The sequence below is a fragment of the Ranitomeya imitator genome, chromosome 4, assembly GCF_032444005.1.
Source record: "Ranitomeya imitator isolate aRanImi1 chromosome 4, aRanImi1.pri, whole genome shotgun sequence".
In the NCBI taxonomy this organism is placed as follows: domain Eukaryota; kingdom Metazoa; phylum Chordata; class Amphibia; order Anura; family Dendrobatidae; genus Ranitomeya; species Ranitomeya imitator.
Window position 1 is genome coordinate 64,543,841 of NC_091285.1, and position 19,494 is coordinate 64,563,334.

The 19,494-nt window shown below is 38.4% G+C and overlaps 1 protein-coding gene across 2 annotated transcripts in view; it reads left to right on the plus strand.

Moving 5' to 3' along the window:
- GABRG2 (gamma-aminobutyric acid type A receptor subunit gamma2) overlaps nt 1-18,999 on the plus strand; it is a 261,450-nt gene extending 242,451 nt beyond the window's left edge. Inside the window, exons 8-10 of one of the 2 annotated variants that reach the window (XM_069763790.1) lie at nt 758-963; nt 10,053-10,076; nt 18,078-18,999. In XM_069763790.1, coding sequence (XP_069619891.1) covers nt 758-963; nt 10,053-10,076; nt 18,078-18,353 — 506 coding nt within the window. In that variant the 3' untranslated portion in view covers nt 18,354-18,999. The remainder of the gene's footprint in view (nt 1-757; nt 964-10,052; nt 10,077-18,077) is intronic. The other variant, XM_069763791.1, reaches the window with a different exon arrangement.
- Nucleotides 19,000-19,494: the final 495 nt, after the last annotated feature.

Here is a 19,494-nt window from a genome sequence, read left to right on the forward strand (position 1 = left end):
TTGAAAAACTGGAGCAAGTTCAGAGAAAAGCTACCAGGATGGTGAGCGGACTGCAAAGTATGTCCTATGAGGAGTGGTTAGATGATTTGGAAATGTTTAACTTGTAAAAAAGAAGGCTAAGAGGAGACTTAATAGCTGTCAACAAATATCTGAAGGGCTGTCACAGTGTAGAAGGATCATCATCATTCTCATTTGTACATGGAAACTCAAGAAGCAATGGAATGAAAACAAACAGGAGAAGATACAGACAAGATATTAGAAAAACTTTTTGACACTGAGGGTGATCAATGAGTGGAGAAGGCTGCCACAAGAGGTGGTGAGTTCTCCTTCAATGGAAGTCTTGAAACAGAGACTGAATAGACATCTGTCTGAGATATTTTAGTGAGTCTTGCATTGAGCAGAGGGTTGGACACGATGACCCATGATGTCTCTTCCAACTCCAACATTCTATGATTCTATGATCTCAGCAAATGTGAGACCAAATAAAAAAAAAAGTTTTTTTTCCCTCTCTGCAGCCACTATAACATCATATCCAGCTCAACATAAACAATATGGCGAATATTCATCTATAATGCATAGGCTCTGGTCTGTTTTATAACCCACTGTGTTACGCAGAGGATCTTATGAAAATCTAGTTTGTGATATGTATCATTCACAGGGTGATAAAACAGTGTACTACTATAATATTAGGTATTTTGCTGTTAAATATAAAAGATCTTGGTTTCTGTTGTACTGAAACGTAATTGCTTTCCTCTAGGTATCACAACCGTCCTGACAATGACCACTCTCAGTACTATAGCTCGGAAATCTTTGCCTAAAGTGTCATATGTGACAGCAATGGACCTTTTTGTCTCTGTCTGCTTCATTTTTGTATTTTCTGCCTTGGTGGAATATGGAACACTTCATTATTTTGTCAGTAACAGAAAGCCAAGTAAGGACAAAGAGAAAAAGAAAAAGAATCCAGTGAGTATGGTGAAAATACAATTTATTTCTTACCGTAATACCCAAAAGTATCTTTTGGCTGGTATTAATGTATTAAATTTAACGTTTAACATATATAATTATATTAGTGGAAATAGTTATGTACATGTTGCATCAAATGTATATTCTGCTGCCTCCTCTCCCCACTTAGACACTGATACAGAAAGAGTGCAGAGATACAACGTCCTTTCATTTCTGTCTAGCATTCAATGTTAATTTTTAGATGTGTTTTTTAGTCTGTGGGCGTTTAAAACATTTATACATTTTAATATGTCCTAATATACAAGTGATATAAATATGAACACATTATAGTAATGCTTTAAGAAATTTGTATTTCAATTAAATGTTGTATTAAATAATCTGAACATCTAAAATGTCCAAAATAATTAAATGGTTTCTTAAGATTCTGCTATGATCACTTTTTTAGACATTATAGATAGTGCCAAATCATTCAATCTTTCTGACATGTCTCAATGGAGAAGCATCATTAGTGTAATTTCTTAAAGCACCACTCCAGATTTTTTTATATCAGCGCATGAGTGGTGCTACCAACGCAAGATCCCTGCACCTAATGTTATACTCACCACTTGCCATCTTCAGCTCTTCCCAGTGCTGCTGTGGTCCTGTGTGACCATCTTGTGACCAAAACTTATAACTGTCTGGAAGTTAGAAGTGACAGTCATAAGATCTCAATGCAAGTCTATCAGAGCCAGAATAAGGCTCTCAAACATTTCTGGAGATCAACTGGAGCAGAGGTAATAAAAGTTGAATAGGGTGGCTGATAAGTATGATAGTAGGGGCAATGAACTTACAAATGTAACTGCAGCTCTGCAAAAAACGCTGGGGTGGGGCTTTTAAAAATTGGTGGAAACATTTTTGCACACAAAGTGTTGAGCCTGCTACCCTACTAATGGCACAAGAATTATGTATTTTAATGGTGGTTGTAGATTGAAGTTGATTGCATTTACCATATTAAATATAATGTTGGACTGTACAAAATATAAGGTAATACAGATTTCTGTTTCCACTCATGACCAGAGTTCAAGGGTCTCATAAGATAGATATCTCTATTTGCAACACCAAGTACCTTCAGAATATGTAACATCCATGTAAATACTCCTCTGCTGCTACTTCTATATAAACAACAGGCATCCAACCATAGTATAAAACGGTAAAAATTGATTGTATTTAACGCCAAAGTGTTTTTATCACAAAAATAGATAAAATAGCCTATATTGTAATTGAAAAATATGGTAGTGTGCACAATTAATCAATAAAATAGCATCAGTTTTTGTGAGGCTCCTTAAAGGGAACCTGTCACCCCCCCAGGCGTTTGTAACTAAAAGAGCCACCTTGTGAAGCAGTAATGCTGCATTCTGACAAGGTGGCTCTTTTAGTTCGGGTCTCTGGCACTGCTGAAATAATCGTTTTTGCATTCTGACAAGGTGGCTCTTTTAGTTCTTGTTCCTGGCACTGCTGAAATAATCTTTTTGCAATTTGTTGCTCATATTGTGAAATCGACAGGGAGGCAGGTCTTTCTCCCGAATCCAGATGCCTCACAGCCGTCAATCATGGCCTCTGCGCACCTCCTCTTCATTCAGTAGCGTCGCCGGTGCCTGCGCTGTAAGTTCGAAGGGCAGTGCAACGGCGCATGCCCCCCCCAAAAAAAAAACAGCAGCGCAGGCGCCGGGGACGCTACTGAAGGAGGAGGAGGCAGCGCCCGGCACGCAGATGCCATGATTGATGGCTGTGAGGCATCCGGTTCGGTGGGAAAGACCTGCCTCCCTGGCGATTTCATGGTATGAGCAACAAATTGCAAAAACGATTATTTCAGCAGTGCCAGGAACAAGAACTAAAAGAGCCACCTTGTCAGAATGCAGCATTAGTGCAGCACAAGGTGGCTCTTTTAGTTACAAACGCCTGAGGGGGTGACATGTTCCCTTTAAGCAATTAATTCAGTACTTGCCGAAATGCCTGGATAAAGCTGTAAGGGCGAAACCCTGGGTCAGAAGGCTACATAAGGCGGGCTGTTTTATGGATTTTAAATGATCTCAAAGTGCTGTTTTAGTTACCTAGTTGAGTAAATTAAATTAGTGTTAATAAATCATTTATACTATGGTTAAATGTCTGTTTGTCGTATAGAAGTAGCCCCAGTGGATTATTCCCCTGAATGTTCCATATTGTGGAGGAAGGGACTCCACTTCATGGTGGTTTAAATAGAGACATCTATCTTATGAAACTCATGAAGTGACTTTAAGAACACCTGACTTATGTATTACCTTATGTTATTTAGTTGTCCAACCTTATACAGGAGGGTGCAGAAGTAGGCGTAGAGTTAAGAAATGTGTATGGTTTCCTTGACTGTACTTAATCTTTGATAAATCCCAATAAGAAAAAATCCATCTAGTAAGGCTGACGACCTCTGTGACAATTCAACGAGGCCTCATTTACATACCCACTTATAATAATTAAAAAATAACATGAATAGACACTATATGCCTACTTATGCACCCCCTGTACTTATTACAACTTTTCCTTGAGAACTTTTTTTGCCTCAATGAAGTGCACCTGCTCCATGTAGCTGTATATTTTGTGAGTATATTTTAGCGCTATTTACATTGAATTGTTTATCCTCTGTACTCTTAATTTATTTTTTTTTTTGCTGCAAACTATATTTGTTTTTTCCATGTTGTCTAATCAGCTATTATACAATTAATTTTATGTTTCTAATTATTTTGCATGAAGAATCCATATAACGGAAATAAGGTGTTTTATTCTGAAATATAACAGTTTTAATAATATGGCAATAGGTAGACATTTTCTTTAAAAAATATACTAAATATTCTAAATTTGCTTCTGTAATTGGTATACCGTGCATCATATGTGTGAAGACATGTTTTGTCATAATGCTAAAAAATCAAGAGCCAATTTCTATTGATGCTGTAGAATGTGCAATTCTTTGTGTTCTCACAGCCCTTGAGCTAAATTGACTATAATTTTCAGGGAAATGTTATAATGTATGGAGGTTCCTAGTTTACAATTTGTTTGGTGCTATAAATTGCCTACAATAGAGAAAAATTGCAATTCATATCTTAAGTTCTTGTCAAACGTCAGTATTTTCATAAAGACTTAACTCACGCTTTTCCAACAGTATTTGTAAAGGAGTGGAACAATCTAAGAAAAAGTATTAGGGCACGGTCAGATGGCCGTATAAATTGGGCGCAGATTGGAACACAGTGCACGGACTGGCTGGCAGCTTTCCCAACCCGAGCTTGACAGCTTCATGTATTTCTATGCCACACTTAGGTCGAGAGAGCCGCCGGCCTATCCATGCACTACGTTCCATTCTCTGTCTTATTTATACAACCATCTGACTGCGCCCTAATAGAAACACATCACCACTTCTTCATTTTTCACCCACTCCTGGTTTTGGCTTACAAAACTTGTAAAAAAATTCACCAAATGCCGAACTTGTGAACATGGCCTTACATAATAAGTAGTACTGATGTCATCAGTGTTTGGTCAGTATGTCATCAATGTATCATCAGTATATTTTACTTATGGAAAAATAAAGAAATTACAATTTACAAATTGCAAATTACAATTACAAAATTCTTCTATTCTTTCCAATGATAGACACGTACAGGAAACGGATGCCATCCATGTGCTGTCTGTGTTTTACCCTTACCCATAGACTTGTGTTGTCACATTTCATCCATGCTCAACAAAAAAATGGACATCTCCATGAGTTTTGCAGATAAATGGCCCTTTAAGAAGCACGAATATGTGATCAGCCCCATAGACTATAATAGCTATATATTGTTTCTGTGAAAACCACTGATAGAACACGTACATGGAACACCAACGTCTGAATGAGGCCTAATAATGCATTAAGTGTTTATATGAACACTCGTTCCTGCCCTTGTAAGTTATCCAATAAATGAGCAAAACATTCATTGCATGATCAGATCGTTTATGCTGGCAAATAATCTTCATAATTGACAGCACATTGTGCGGTGTAAACAGCTAAAGTGCTGCTGATAACATGATGCTCTATGGGCACAGAAGGTGCATACTAATGATCAGGTTATCCCAATCATTGACCATTGGCCTGTGTAAACAATCTACAGATGCCTAGAATTTAGTAAATTTGCTCTCGTTTAGTGGCCTGAAAGCAGCATGTGTAAATGGACCATAAGGGAGCTGCAAGGGAAGAGTATTGCCATGGGTCTAGTAGATGTTAACGAGAAACTGTACAGGTGCTTATGTATGCAGTTAAGAACTACTGTATATCTAATCATATGTAAAAATGTTTCTCCGAAGAGTGAGAGCTTACAAAAATCAAAATAATATTGCAAACGATGACTAGAGAAAAAAGCAGATGAATACTAACAATCTTTTTTGCCCCTACTCTATCCTTGTCATAAGTCGGGTAAAGACCTGGTTAAATGGTCTCAACCATTTGCCGAATAACATCCATTTCAAATGTCACTCTTTAAAAAAAATAAAGAAACTTTTTATTTGCCATAAATACAAAAACAAGTCTTGATTTACTTAATCCTTTTGATGTGAACTGTTTTTTAAACATATTGTAAATGATCAGATCCGATCATTTTATACTGTGATCAGTAATACTCCGATTGTTAGAGGATATATGGACAGATCTTTACCAACCTAACTGGAAACAGCTCTTTTGCAAAGTTCATTATTCATGTTCAACCTACACATTGTACATGCATTAATAATAATATTGCAACCTAAGTGCTCAGCGCAAGTCAGCATTATCTAGTACCTCCCTTTGTTTCTCTTTAATATAACTAAATTATTTTCAGGGACTGTTGTATGGTATTTAATTAAAAATGGACATAAATGTAGGAATTAGTAGAGGTAAAATTGCTCATGAATGAGTCTATGTTCACAGCATTCAACTTGTAATTATTCTGAGGTAATAAATAGTTTGAACTGACTAATAAAAAAAAGGTACGTCCGCAATATGTCTTAAAGAAATAGTCATGACCAAGCTGGAAGACAATTGCAATGCATAATTTACCTGTTATATTGTTGTTTTATTTAGGCAAATTCCTACACGAATGGATCAAGTAGTCCAACATATTCTATCACTGCAATTATGTAGCTGCATTTGATTTACTTATTAAAAGTAATTTCTTTACATTTTGCAGTTGTCCTTAGTACAACGTAATAGAATTACACATATACAGTGCCTTACAATATTTAAATCTCCATTTGTAAAAAATGTTAAGTCCAAGACTGGCATCAGAACATCCATGAAGTGCGTGTTTTGGACCATATCTCCATAAACACCACGCTTTAGAGATCCATATTTCAATGCAAAGACAGTCCACTGAAAGCCTAGACATAATTTAATAAAACTGTTAAACAATATGGCGCTATTACCATTGACCTAAGAAATGTAGTTTTGAACACAGCCATACTTAGGGTACCGTCACACACTGCCATTTCGATCGCTACGACAGTACGATTCGTGACGTTCCAGCGATATCGTTACGATATCGCTGTGTCTGACACGCAGCAGCGATCAGGGATCCTGCTGAGAATCGTACGTCGTAGCAGATCGTTTAGAACTTTCTTTTGTCGCTGGATCTCCCGCTGGCATCGCTAGATCGGTGTGTGTGACACCGATCTAGCGATCTAGCGATGCGATCTAGCGAAGCGTTCGCTTGTAACCAGGGTAAACATCGGGTTACTAAGCGCAGGACCGCGCTTAGTAACCCGATGTTTACCCTGGTTACAAGCGTAAAACTAAAAAAAAACAAACAGCACATACTTACATTCTGGTGTCCGTCAGGTCCCTTGCCGTCTGCTTCCCGCACTGTGACTGCCGGCCGTAAAGTGAAAGCAGAGCACAGCGGTGACGTGCTTTCACTTTCACTTTACGGCCGGCAGTCACGGCTTTTATTCTTGGCTTACTGCCCCAGGGCATTCACCTCAGTAGTTAGGTTTAGATAAGAGCCTTACTTAGACTTTCATTCTTGGCTTGCTCCCCTAACCTATTAACATGAGAAGTTTAATGTAGAACACAGCCATGCTTAGGCTTTCATTCTTGGCTCGCTGCCCTAACCTATTAACATGAGAAGTTTAATGTAGAATACAGCCATACTTAAGGTACCTTCACACATAACGATATTGTTAACGATATCGTTGCTATTTGTGACGTAGCAACGATATCGTTAATGAAATCGTTATGTGTGACAGCGACCAACGATCAGGCCCCTGCTGGGTCCAGAACTTTATTTCGTCGCTGGACTCCTGCTGACATCGCTGGATCGGCGTGTGTGACACCGATCCAGCGATGTCTTCACTGGTAACCAGGGTAAACATCGGGTAACTAAGCGCAGGGCCGCGCTTAGTAACCCGATGTTTACCCTGGTTACCATGCTAAAAGTAAAAAAAAAACAAACACTAGATACTTACCTACCGCTGTCTGTCCTCCAGCGCTGTGCTCTGCTCTCCTCCTGTACTGGCTGTGAGCCGGAAAGCAGAGCGGTGACGTCACCGCTCTGCTTTCCGGCTCACAGACAGTACAGGAGGAGGGCAGAGAAGCAGAGCGCAGCGCTGGAGGACAGACAGCGGTAGGTAAGTATCTAGTGTTTGTTTTTTTTTACTTTTAGCATGGTAACCAGGGTAAACATCGGGTTACTAAGCGCGGCCCTGCGCTTAGTTACCCGATGTTTACCCTGGTTACCGGCATCGTTGGTCGCTGGAGAGCGGTCTGTGTGACAGCTCTCCAGCGACCAAACAGCGACGCTGCAGCGATCCGGATCGTTGTCGGTATCGCTGCAGCGTCGCTTAATGTGAAGGGGCCTTTAGGCCTTCATTTTCATCTCACTGCCCTAGGCTATTCACAATAGTAGTTTAATTTAGAACAGAGCCACATTTAGGCTTTCATTCTCGGCTTACTTCCGCAGCCCATTCAACTGAGTAGTTTAATTTAGAACAGAGCCATGCTTAGGTTTTCATTTTCGTCTCACTGCCCTAGCTCATTTACATGAGTAGATTAATTTAGAACACAGCCATATTTAGGCTTTCATTCTGAGTTTAGTGACACAGGCCATTCACATGAATAGTTTAGTTTACAACACAGAAATGTTGACACTTTCATTCTTGGTTCACTGCCATAGCCCATTCACATGATTATTTTAATGTAGAACAGAGCCATGCTTAGGCTTTTTAGGAACTCTGCATACCGCTCTCCTACTTGCTGGCATCTTCAGCTTCTCTTTTGATTGGCCAGAAAACACAATGCTGTCTGGTGTTACACTTGATGTATCCATCTCCAACATACTCTCCATCTCTTCAGCAGGTCATTTTAATGGCTATACAGAAGGTCATCTCTAGCTCTCTAGCTCTCCACTAGGAGGCATCACTTTTTTCTTTAAGCTCTTTGGTTGAGTAAAGTGAATTTATGATGGATGGATGACTGTTACACTTTACAAGCTTGAGTTGACTTGTTATAATTAAGTAAATGTATCATTCCACAACTTGCCTTACGATATTGATGACCAATTTAAGACATAGCACAAGTAGGGAAAAGCCGGCATATTGCTTGAAGAAAGGTCATGCTTGAAGAAAGGACAATAGTCCTGTAATAATATCGTGTAAACCTTAGCACCAAAAAGACAAGTGTAGAAATACAGTACAGGAAAAAAGATGAAGGGTGGCACTCCATGGACTTAGATCAATGAAAAAAACTTCTTTATTTGTTGCATAAAAAAGACATGGTAGCAAGGAGCATGGGTGACCGTGTGGCCAATGGCTTTTTCGCTTACACATTATGCTCCAATGGTGGCAGTTTAGTGTGTCCGCAAAACCACCGTTGTCCATATGGTCATCCTCGCTCCCTTGCTTTCATGTCTTTTTTATGCAGCAAATAAAGAAGTTTTTTTCAAGGATCTAAGTCCACTTAGTGCCACCCTTCATCTTCTTTCCTGCATTCATGAATGAGCTCATCTGCTGGGGTATCCACAGCACCTGTGAGTCTTCGGTGCAAGAAACAATCTGTCTGCAAGTTTAATCCTATGCTGGCATGGAGGTATGTGAATTTGTTTAGTTACGTTTTTTCTTTTCACAAGTGTAGAAATACTTGCCGGAAACGTGGTTTATTTTGATCTGGCACCAAAGAAAAGACAGGTGTATGTTCAAGTGGTCTTTCTCAAGAACATTTATATAGGTACTTGCTGGGGATGTAGGGCTCAGTAGTCATGTAACCTGGCAAGTACATACACATATGTCCATGAGAAAGACCACTTTTTGGTTGAAACATTGGAAAGCATGCCTTTTCTTTGGTGCCAGATCAAAATAAACCACTTTGGCAGCAAGAATTTTGTTTGTCATTTTGGTGCTGAGGTTTGCACTTTAGTGTCCAAAACATTGGTCATCAAAATCGAGCCGGTAGATGGTCAATTTCCAAGACCTTACAGATCAATTATTTTCAGCTTCGACAGAAGCCAGATATAAACAGTGCGCTGAGTTGGAATTCTCCAGTAGTCAGATGTGAACAGTTCACTGTGTAGTGACCATTTTAAAAAAAATGATGAGTGTGTGATAAGTACAGTATTTAGTAGGAAAGGAGAAAGTAGTCATTATCATTGGTCTCTTTTATTCATTGGGATGCATAGCTTAAAGATTTATTTTTGGGAATATACATTGATGGTGATGTGTGACCATTAGGGGTTCTGGAATTCAGAATAACACTGGTGACACATACATGGCCCAAACGGACAAAATTTGCAGTACCAGGTACAGGGGCACAAACAAAGTGCCACGGCACATGGATAATTTTGTAACATCAAATGGGATCCTGGGGTTCAGATTCGTAATTCTAGTCTTTCTTAAGCATCAGTCCTCAGTGCGCATTCTTAGAAAACCTTGTTTTAAGTGTTCTCAAACGTATTGTTAATAGCACCTTAAAAACATTTCGTCCCATATTTCGTTACCAAAAGCAACTGTTTCCTCTTTTTTTCTTTCATTATGATTTTTATGTTCTTTTCTCCTAAAGTCTCATTTTCTTTTCTTATCTATACAAACAAAAGCTTCTCTGGATGTTTTCCTTCAAGGTATATTGCTTTTGGAATGGACATTCACTGCATGTGTCTGCTGAATTGAACTGAGCCTAAATTGTGATTGTTCTAGCAAGATATTTGCTTCTTACAAGACCGAGACAGGATTTTTCTGTTCCTAAAATACTGTATATATTTTAGTTGTTGAAAGTTGATTCAGCAGCATTACTGGAACGTCACTCTTGTTAGAAAAAGTGTTTGATATTGATAGTACTCATCTATTTTTATGACACAGACAACTTATCATCTCATCTTTGTTGCACCACAGAAATGTGCCATCGTAGGAATGATGCAAACCTGTAAAACCTTATGTCTATCATTTGCAAAATCTTGCCTTCAGCTCTATGTGGAATATATTAGGAAATCACATAACGTGTATTTTGATTCCATTAATTCATTTTCAGCAAAACTTCCTTTAGCCAAGGAAAAGACCTGATTATAAAATGCCGTTATTCAGAAAATTTGTTAGCAGTGGCATGTACCTAAGGCCAACCTCAGTGCAGTACACATGGAGCAGCTTTTGTGGTCCCAGACTAGCCATCTTAGAAAATGAGTTATCACCTACAAGAACAACCAAGCCTACTTTCTTTTTCCTGGGGTCTAATATTCCTTTTGTGAATTGAGGCGAGATGTGAAAAAATATTGGGATTTTTTTTCTACATCTCTTATGTTCAACCCGTACAGCTCTGTATATGGAGACCTATGGGGGCATTTTTTTTCTCAATTGCATATATTTTTGACACCAAAGCATTTTATGAAGTTGTGTTAAATATTTTGCCTTCTACTGTCTCTATGTACCAAGTATGCACTAGACTGCAGAATACGTTAGGCTCATTTGATGATATTTTGTGTAACTCTTATCTCTCTTCTCCTGAACAATTGTGCTGATTTATAACTTAATCAAAGTTTCACTTTCAGCTAGTTCTTAATCAGGTGAAATGTTTCGGTGAAGAATGATAACTGTTATTGCCACTAGACAAACTCAATGACGGATTCATTGTTGACCCTTTTGATACACAGAGGCTGTACCTTGCAAAATTTTGAATAAAATATTAGAGAAAAAACTGGCTTTTAGTCAAAAATTAATATAATACACTTTTATAAAGCTTGTTACCATCCATTAGGCACTAAACTAATCAAAGTCAAAACTCACAATTATTGCTAAATTAGAAATAGGCCCAATGCCATTGCATCAGGAGTGCGGTGAAATAAACATCTGTGTATGCTGTCACCCCTATTCCCCACGCATGCGCGGGTAGAGAGGGTAGAGCGCGCAGTTGTGCACGGGAATAGCGTAGACGTGTATGTCAATTTCGCCTGCGCAGGTGACACTGTCACGATACCTTATAGGATTCAGGGACAGCGGCCAGAAGTCTCAACTGGTGATTATATATATAGATTGTTAGAGAGACTTATTGGGATGCATGTCTATGGTGAGCTACAAGAGAGCAAGAGGACCATTTATTGTTCTTTCATGGAGCTTTGTGTCTGTCATTGCTTCTACTGATGCATTTTTCCAGTTTGAAGCTTCCTGCATTACGCCACCACTATTTATTCAGTTTTTTGCTGTTGGCATCTCACTATGCTGTTAAGCACCCTTTTGGACTTGGTTGCCTTTCAAACAATTTTTCGAGGTCACAGATGGAGCCCTACATCGCTGCATCAATGGGATGTAGGGTCCCAGCAATTTCTGATTTCAGCGCTGCCTGTAATTCCCTATTACACACAGCGATTGTTAACCGCAGACTAGCTCATTCACAATTGAGTTTCCATGGCTAAAGGCAGTAATGCTATTCTAAAATAACTTTTTAGGACATTTCCTAGTATATTTTTAGAGCTTATCCTCTTCTTTAAATGTTTTATTTAATGTTAATGACTTTTCTCTCATTAAGGGCAGCGTCATCGATTTTTCAGCAGTGTCATTGTCAATATGACTACATAGGTATACCTCAATCTTAGATGTCAATGGAGAATGTACATTAGCGACCTCTCCATTTAGTCAACAGTAGCTAAAATGATGCTAAAAATCATTAAGAAGATTGATATTCAGAAAACATCTAACATGGCAAAGGAAGTGCATTCAATCCTTCGTCCTGTATAAGGATATTTTATGAGCTGAAATTACTATTTTATTTTACAAGATCAAGAAGTTATAGCAAAATTTCCTCTCCAATAACTCATAAGACAAAAGTGACTATGTGTAAGCCACAGCTGAAAAATCAGAATGGTGATACTCCCCATAGGGCAGAATTGCAGATGATAGGTGTTATGACTGGATCTGCAGAGCACCTTGGTCATTACATTCATTCCCTCTTTAGCCTTCATAATCTGTATGGGCGAATTCTTGAAATCAAGTTCTGATCTTACTCATTTATATCATAAACTGGTGGATTCATCATTATTCATCATATTCTATTAGTTAAATGAACTAAAATACCAGAAAATTGCATTCGCCCATACTTTGCCACAATTAGAGTAGAGCTGCACTAGTGACTCTTTCAAACAACCTGGTTGTCTTCAGTAATACATGATGGTTATATATGAGAAGAGTTTGTGTTTGAATTGCTTTTGTTATTTTTATTTAAACTGTATGTTAAAAAAAATGCTGAAGCAATTGGTCTGATGTATAATCTACTAGATTTTTTTTTAATCTTCACTTTTTTTTTTAAACACTTTTCATTTACAGTTCTAATTATAATTGAAGCATTATTTTTTTTAGCTGGAATTGTGTATTTCGTTCTCAAACACAATGTTCTCCGCATATATTTCTTTAAAGTAAGATGATAATTTAATGTAATATATGAATATATGAATGCAAAATGTAAATATTTTAGGCTATGTTCACATCTCATTTTGACTACGTTTGGCATGCACCCCGGGAAAACTGAGTCCTGACATGCCCATATAGACTTCCATTACCACACAGAAGCCAAATAATTGTCATTTTGACCTCTTTCTCATTAGTATATTCCAGCAAAACACATAAAAGTGTAATACAGTGTGGTAATGTGATAATATTGATATTAATGGGAACCTGTCAGGTCTCCCATGTCCGCCAGTCCAGCAGCATTCAGCTACGTGTGATAAAACTCCCAACCTAACCGGCCCTGTATAACGTAATTCTGCTAAATAAATGCTTTAAAAAAGCTTTAAACGACGCCATTTGCAATTTTAATGAGGTGTTTGACTAGTCGATGGGGCGTTAGTTCCCCAGACTAGTCAGCCCTCTTTCCATGTTATGACACCCCTGTGGGCATGATAACATAATTTCATTGTCAACTCATGCAAATCTGCACATGTGCAGATTCACTGCATCACTGAAGCCAGGTGTATGCTTCCCAGTTTCAGAGGAACACTGTGCATGACCGGAAGCCATCTTCTAAACTTGTTTTACCATGCCATGTAACAGAAAACAGGAAAAAAATTCCAAGTGTGATGAAATTGCAAAAAAAGTGCAATCTCACACTTGTTTTTTGTTTGCCTTTTTTGCTAGGTTCACCAAATGCTAAAACTGACCTGCCATTATGATTCTCCAGGTCATTACGAGTTCATAGACACCAAACATGTCTAGGTTATTTTTTATCTAAGTGGTGAAAAAAATTCCAAAGTTTGCTTAAAAAAAAAAAAAAAAAATTGTGCGATTTTCCGATACCCGTAGCGTCTCCAATTTTCGTGATCTGGGGTCAGGTGAGGGCTTATTTTTTGCGTGCCGAGCTGGCGTTTTTAATGATACCGTTTTGGTGTAGATGCGTTCTTTTGATCGCCCGTTATTGCATTTTAAGGCAATGTCGCGGCAACCAAAAAAACGTAATTTTGGCGCTTTGATTTTTTTTCTCGCTACGCCATTTAGCGGTCAGGTTAATCCTTTGTTTTTATTGATAGATCGGGTGATTCTGAACGCGGCGATACCAAATATGTGTAGGTTTGATTTTTTTTTTAATTGTTTTATTTTGATTGGGGCGAAAGGGGGGTGATTTGAACTTTTATATATTTTTTATTTTTTTTACATTTTCAATCACTTTTTTTTTTAATTTTGGCATGCTTCAATAGCCTCCATAGGAGTCTAGAAGCAGGCACAACTCGATCTGCTCTGCTACATAGAGGTGAAGTACAGATCACCTCTATGTAGCAGAAATGCAGGGTTGCTTTGAACGCCGACCACAGGGTGGTGCTCAAAGCAATCGGCCATCAACAACCATAGAGGTCGCAAGGAGACCTCTGGTTGTTATGGCAATGCACTGCTGACCCCCGATCATGTGACGGGGGTCAGCAGTGCGAGCATGTCCGGCCGCGCGGCCGGGAGCGCTAGTTAAATGCCGCTGTCAGCGCTTGACGGCGGCATTTAACTAGTTAATGGGCGCGGGCGGATCGCGATTCCGCTCGCGCTCATTGCGCGCACATGTCAGCTGTACAAAACAGCTGACATGTCGCGGCTTTGAGGTGGGCTCACCGCCGGAGCCCACCTCAAAGCAGGGGATCTGCCAGCTGACGTACTATTCCGTCAGCTGGCAGAAAGGGGTTAATCATACATAGGTGAATGCTGCTGGGTTGGAGGCCAGGGATGACCTGACAGGTTCCCTTTAAGCAAAAAAACGCTATGTTCAGCAAATACCGTAATAACCCATGGATGATGATTGCAAATATATGTCATCAGTTAGAACGTCTGTAAAGTTCTAGTGGCTTCACTGTCCTTGTAAGGAAACTTATCACTAAGGATTCTCCAAGATCCCAGTGTAACTTCCTCCTATACTGAGATGTGTTATTGCCCCCAGAACTTCACCCACTGCATTGCCGGCCCAAAGCTAACTCCTGAGGTTTGCATAGCATCTAATTGTTACCCATCCACTTTAGAACACTTGTAATTTGACTCTTTTGTTGTAGTCAATCTTCTTCCCTTCCATGTTACATCACACTATCACACGGAGGTGATTTCTGTTCCAACATTGATGATGGACATGCAGTACATTCCCAGTCCTCCTAGTACAATGGTGTCCATTATTTTGGATCTGCTCTTGTTGACAGCATAGTAGACAAATACTCTAGCCAGGCAGCTGGATATTAGGACAGAAGAAGCATAGATTTTTTGCAGTTATGTTACACGCATGGAAGGGTGGACACACTGCCTCAGAATACAGAATACCTTAGAAGTGGAGAATAAATAGTTTATATTCCTTTCATCATTGTATCATACACTTACCACGCTAAAAATTAAATGACGGAATCCATACTCTTCTTGACCTATGCCCTTTTAATTTATTCATTCTTCATTGTTAGATACTTTCCGTTTTCTGAAGCAGTGTGTTCACTCATCTTTTTCCATAGACACATTGTCATTCTACCATCATTATATCGTGTTGACAATGGTTTGTATAAAATATTGTTTGACAGATGATTGCTATAGCTCTTTTATTATTTTCTTACTATTCATTCTGTATTGACATCATAATCTTTTAATAGAATACACCCATTTTGTGACATCACAAACTTTTGTCACCTTTTTAATGTATTTAAGCTACAGTGTGTAATGTTACTCCATAACATTTCATCCTGATGAAAGGGTCTGTTTGACCCTGAAATAATGTAGAGGTGAATCTTCTGAATAAATTTTCCAGTTTTCCTCTGCATCAGCTTCTTGTTCTTCCTTTAACATCAGCGCAGTTACTCAGGAAATCCTACTTCTGGGTTAAAGACTCCATCAATCTCTGTGTGAATAGTAGGCTTTCCATTAGCCAACACTGGACTGGCAGTATGGGGAAATGTACATGCACATAAAAAAAATAAATAATAATAATCTTTATTTTTATATAGCGCTAACATATTCCGCAGCGCTTTACAGTTTGCACACATTATCATCACTGTCCCCGATGGGGCTCACAATCTAAATTCCATATAAGTATGTCTTTGGAATGTGGGAGGAAACCCACGCAAACACGGAGAGAACATACAAACTCTTTGCAGATGTTGTCCTGAGTGGGATTAGAACCCAGGACTCCAGCGCTGCAAGGCTACAGTGCTAACCACTGCGCCACCGTGCTGCCCTACATAAAGGTTTTGTGGACTTAAAACAACACAAAAAGGTGATTGGGCCATCAAAAATGGGGAACACACAATCTTCATCCACCCAGATCAATCTGCGAAATAGAGATTTGATTAGCTGACATGTCCCCTTAACAACCGCTGTTAGCATGTCAAATGCCAATGTCAATCTTTTACAGCTGCATTTAACATGCATGCCCCAGAAGCGCATCATAAACTCCGCTTAATAGTGCCCCTGTCACATGTTCATAGGGCGGCAGGTCTGCATGAGACCCCCGTGGTTGTCAATGCAGATCTGCTATGAGAGCTGCCCCATGACTGGTGTTCATAGTAGATTATCATCTCTGCTACACATAGCAGGACTGGAGCCATGCTATGTGTTGCACAGACTATCAGTTGATCACAGCTTAAAGTCACCAAAGGGACTACTGAAGCAAGTAAAAAGTAAAAAAAAAGTTTTTAAAAGTATAAAAGCTCAAATCACCTTAATTTTGCGCAATTCAAAATAAAACAATGAAAAAATCAAAAACACACATATTTGGTATTGCTGTAATCATAAATGTCCGAACTATCAAAATATAAAAGTAATGAATCTAAAAAAAAAACAAAATAACAGAATTAGGTTTTTTGGTTGCCACAACATAACAATAAAATGCAATTACAGGTCTTCAAAAGATTACGTCTACCCCAAAATGGTATCGATTAAAACGTCAGCTTGACACACAGAAAATTAGCCCTCGCCCAAACCCAGATCCAGAAAAATGGAGATGCTGCAGGTCTCAGAAAATGGCACCTTTTTTCCCAAAAAGTTTGGATTTTTATCACTACTTAAACCTATACATATTTGGTATCTTTGATCTCGTAAAGACCTGGAGAATCATTATGGCAGGTCACTTTTAGTATTTAGTAAACATGATAAAGAAAACACACTTTTTTTCAATTTTACTGCACTTGAAATTTATTTTTCATTTTCCAGTACACTATACGGTAAAACATTCAAAAGTACAACTCACCCAGAAAAAAACTAGCCCTCACATGGCCATGTTAACAGAAAAATAAAAAAATTATAGCTGTGGGAAAAAGAACAAAAACTAAAAGCACAAAAATGGAAAATCTCATGGTAATGAAGAGTTTAAAGACAAGACCTAGGGATAAGGCTTTGAGTTCAGATATGATTTTGACACTATTGCTCAGGTCACGTAAGGTTATGGTACCAATATAACTGGGGAGTCACACAGGAGACATTATCTGAGTCACACGTAACTCCTGAGTCACAGGTAGGGAAAAATATTTTTGCCAATACTCATATTTGTCAAATTCCATAATTATTTTTCTCAGAAGAGGCAATTTACATATAATTATTCCAATGTTTTTTCATAGTTACTTTGCAACTTCCTTTCACATGTAATTTGTTAAAAGAAAGGAATTTTGAGGATTAGGGCCTAATTTATGTTAAACTACCTTATCTTGCTATTGTTAACCACTTTGAAGTTACTTCTGAAATGGGAAAAAAATCTATAGCTTATCTTAATCACTAGTGATGAGCGAGTATACTCGTTACTTGAGATTTTCTGAGCATGCTCAGGTGATCTCCGAGAATTTAGATGTGCTCGGAGATTTAGTTTCTGTCGCCGAAGCTGCATGATTTGCACCTGCTAGCCAGCCTGAGTACATGTGGGGGTTGCTTGTTTGTTAGGGAATCCCCACATGTATTCAGGATGTCTAGCAGCTGCAAATCGTACAACTACAGAGACAGAAACTGCAACTCCGAGCACATCCAAGTACTCGGAGAACACCCGAGCATGCTTGGGAAATCTCAAGTAACGAGTATACTCGCTCATCACTATTAATCACTGATAGTAAAATGTGATATATTGGAATTTCATCTTGAGCGTAGACATGTTATTTCCATCTATATTCCAATCCCTAATACATTCTCTTTACTTAATCATGTGACATTAGGCTCCAACTATTGATATTCGACCAAGATCGGCAACGATTCAGATGAATAATGCCACACATCTGCAAGAGAGAGATGAAGAATATGGTTACGAGTGTCTTGATGGAAAAGATTGTGCCAGTTTCTTCTGCTGTTTTGAGGATTGCCGAACTGGTGCTTGGAAACATGGAAGAATACATATTCGTGTTGCAAAAATTGACTCGTATTCCCGAATTTTCTTCCCAACTGCTTTCTGCTTATTTAATTTGGTTTATTGGGTATCGTATCTTTATCTTTAAAAGGAAATGAAAATTTACCACTGAAATGGATATGTGACACAGGCCTTATAAAGCGTAACTATTTTTCACTTAAGAAATTATATGGTTTGTGTATAGCACCAATGCACATTTTATCAGTTTATTCAATTTACTGAGTGCCATAGGCTGATATTACATGAAAACTGAGACAGTGGATCTGATTGTTCAGATCTCTGTTTAGTCTTTTACAATGTATAAGCATTACAGAAGATATATTGAGGAGATGATAGAAAGCTTCTATGGAAATGCACTTTGGCATATGCACATCATGCCAACATATGAACATCACATGTAAATCTACCATTGCATTTCAATAGTGGTACTTATTACATCTTGTCTTGATTGGTGAAGCTTAAAATACTTTTTATAACATTAAAAGCTATTCACTGTCCAGTTGGAGAGCACATGTACAATGATGTAAATATTTCAAAACCTTAATCCCTGTAGTGCATAAGTTAATGCATGCATCAACTGAGGCCAACACAAAGCAAATGGACTTTACCATACAGTGTTATGTTTTCGTTATATGTCTGCCTGTGCTATTTTAGCTAAATGTTCTTATGAATTCATTTAATTGCTCAACCATAGCTACCTATGTTCATGTCTTGCATGAAAATGAAATTATTCTGCACTTTCCTGGGTACCATTACATATGCCTTAAGGATAAGAATGCAATGCAATCAGCATTGCTGGGATATTATATTTAGAATCTTAAAATACCTGCCAAAGGGATAACCCAATTAGCCAAAATTATTGTGTTTGGATTTCTTATATTATCCTATATACGTAATTTTAAGTATAGCATTCGACTGGCAAGTTGCAACTCTTTTGTGTATCCTCATATCAAGTCATTTACCAAACCAATGAAATATGATGTATATTTTGGTAATAATGGCTTCCTTGTGGTTGATGGATTACAGAACTATGAAAGCTTAGATGCACACATCAAATTTATTTTATTCAAGCTATTTTTCAACTTCTCTCATTATGGGATGTTTCTATGCATTTTTTTTGCATATTAGCAGGAGTCCGCTGCTTATACATGATCTGCAGATGAAAACAACCAACTCCTCCTGTGGCGGACTAAGTCGAACCATGTAATACTTGGTCACCTAAAAATCTT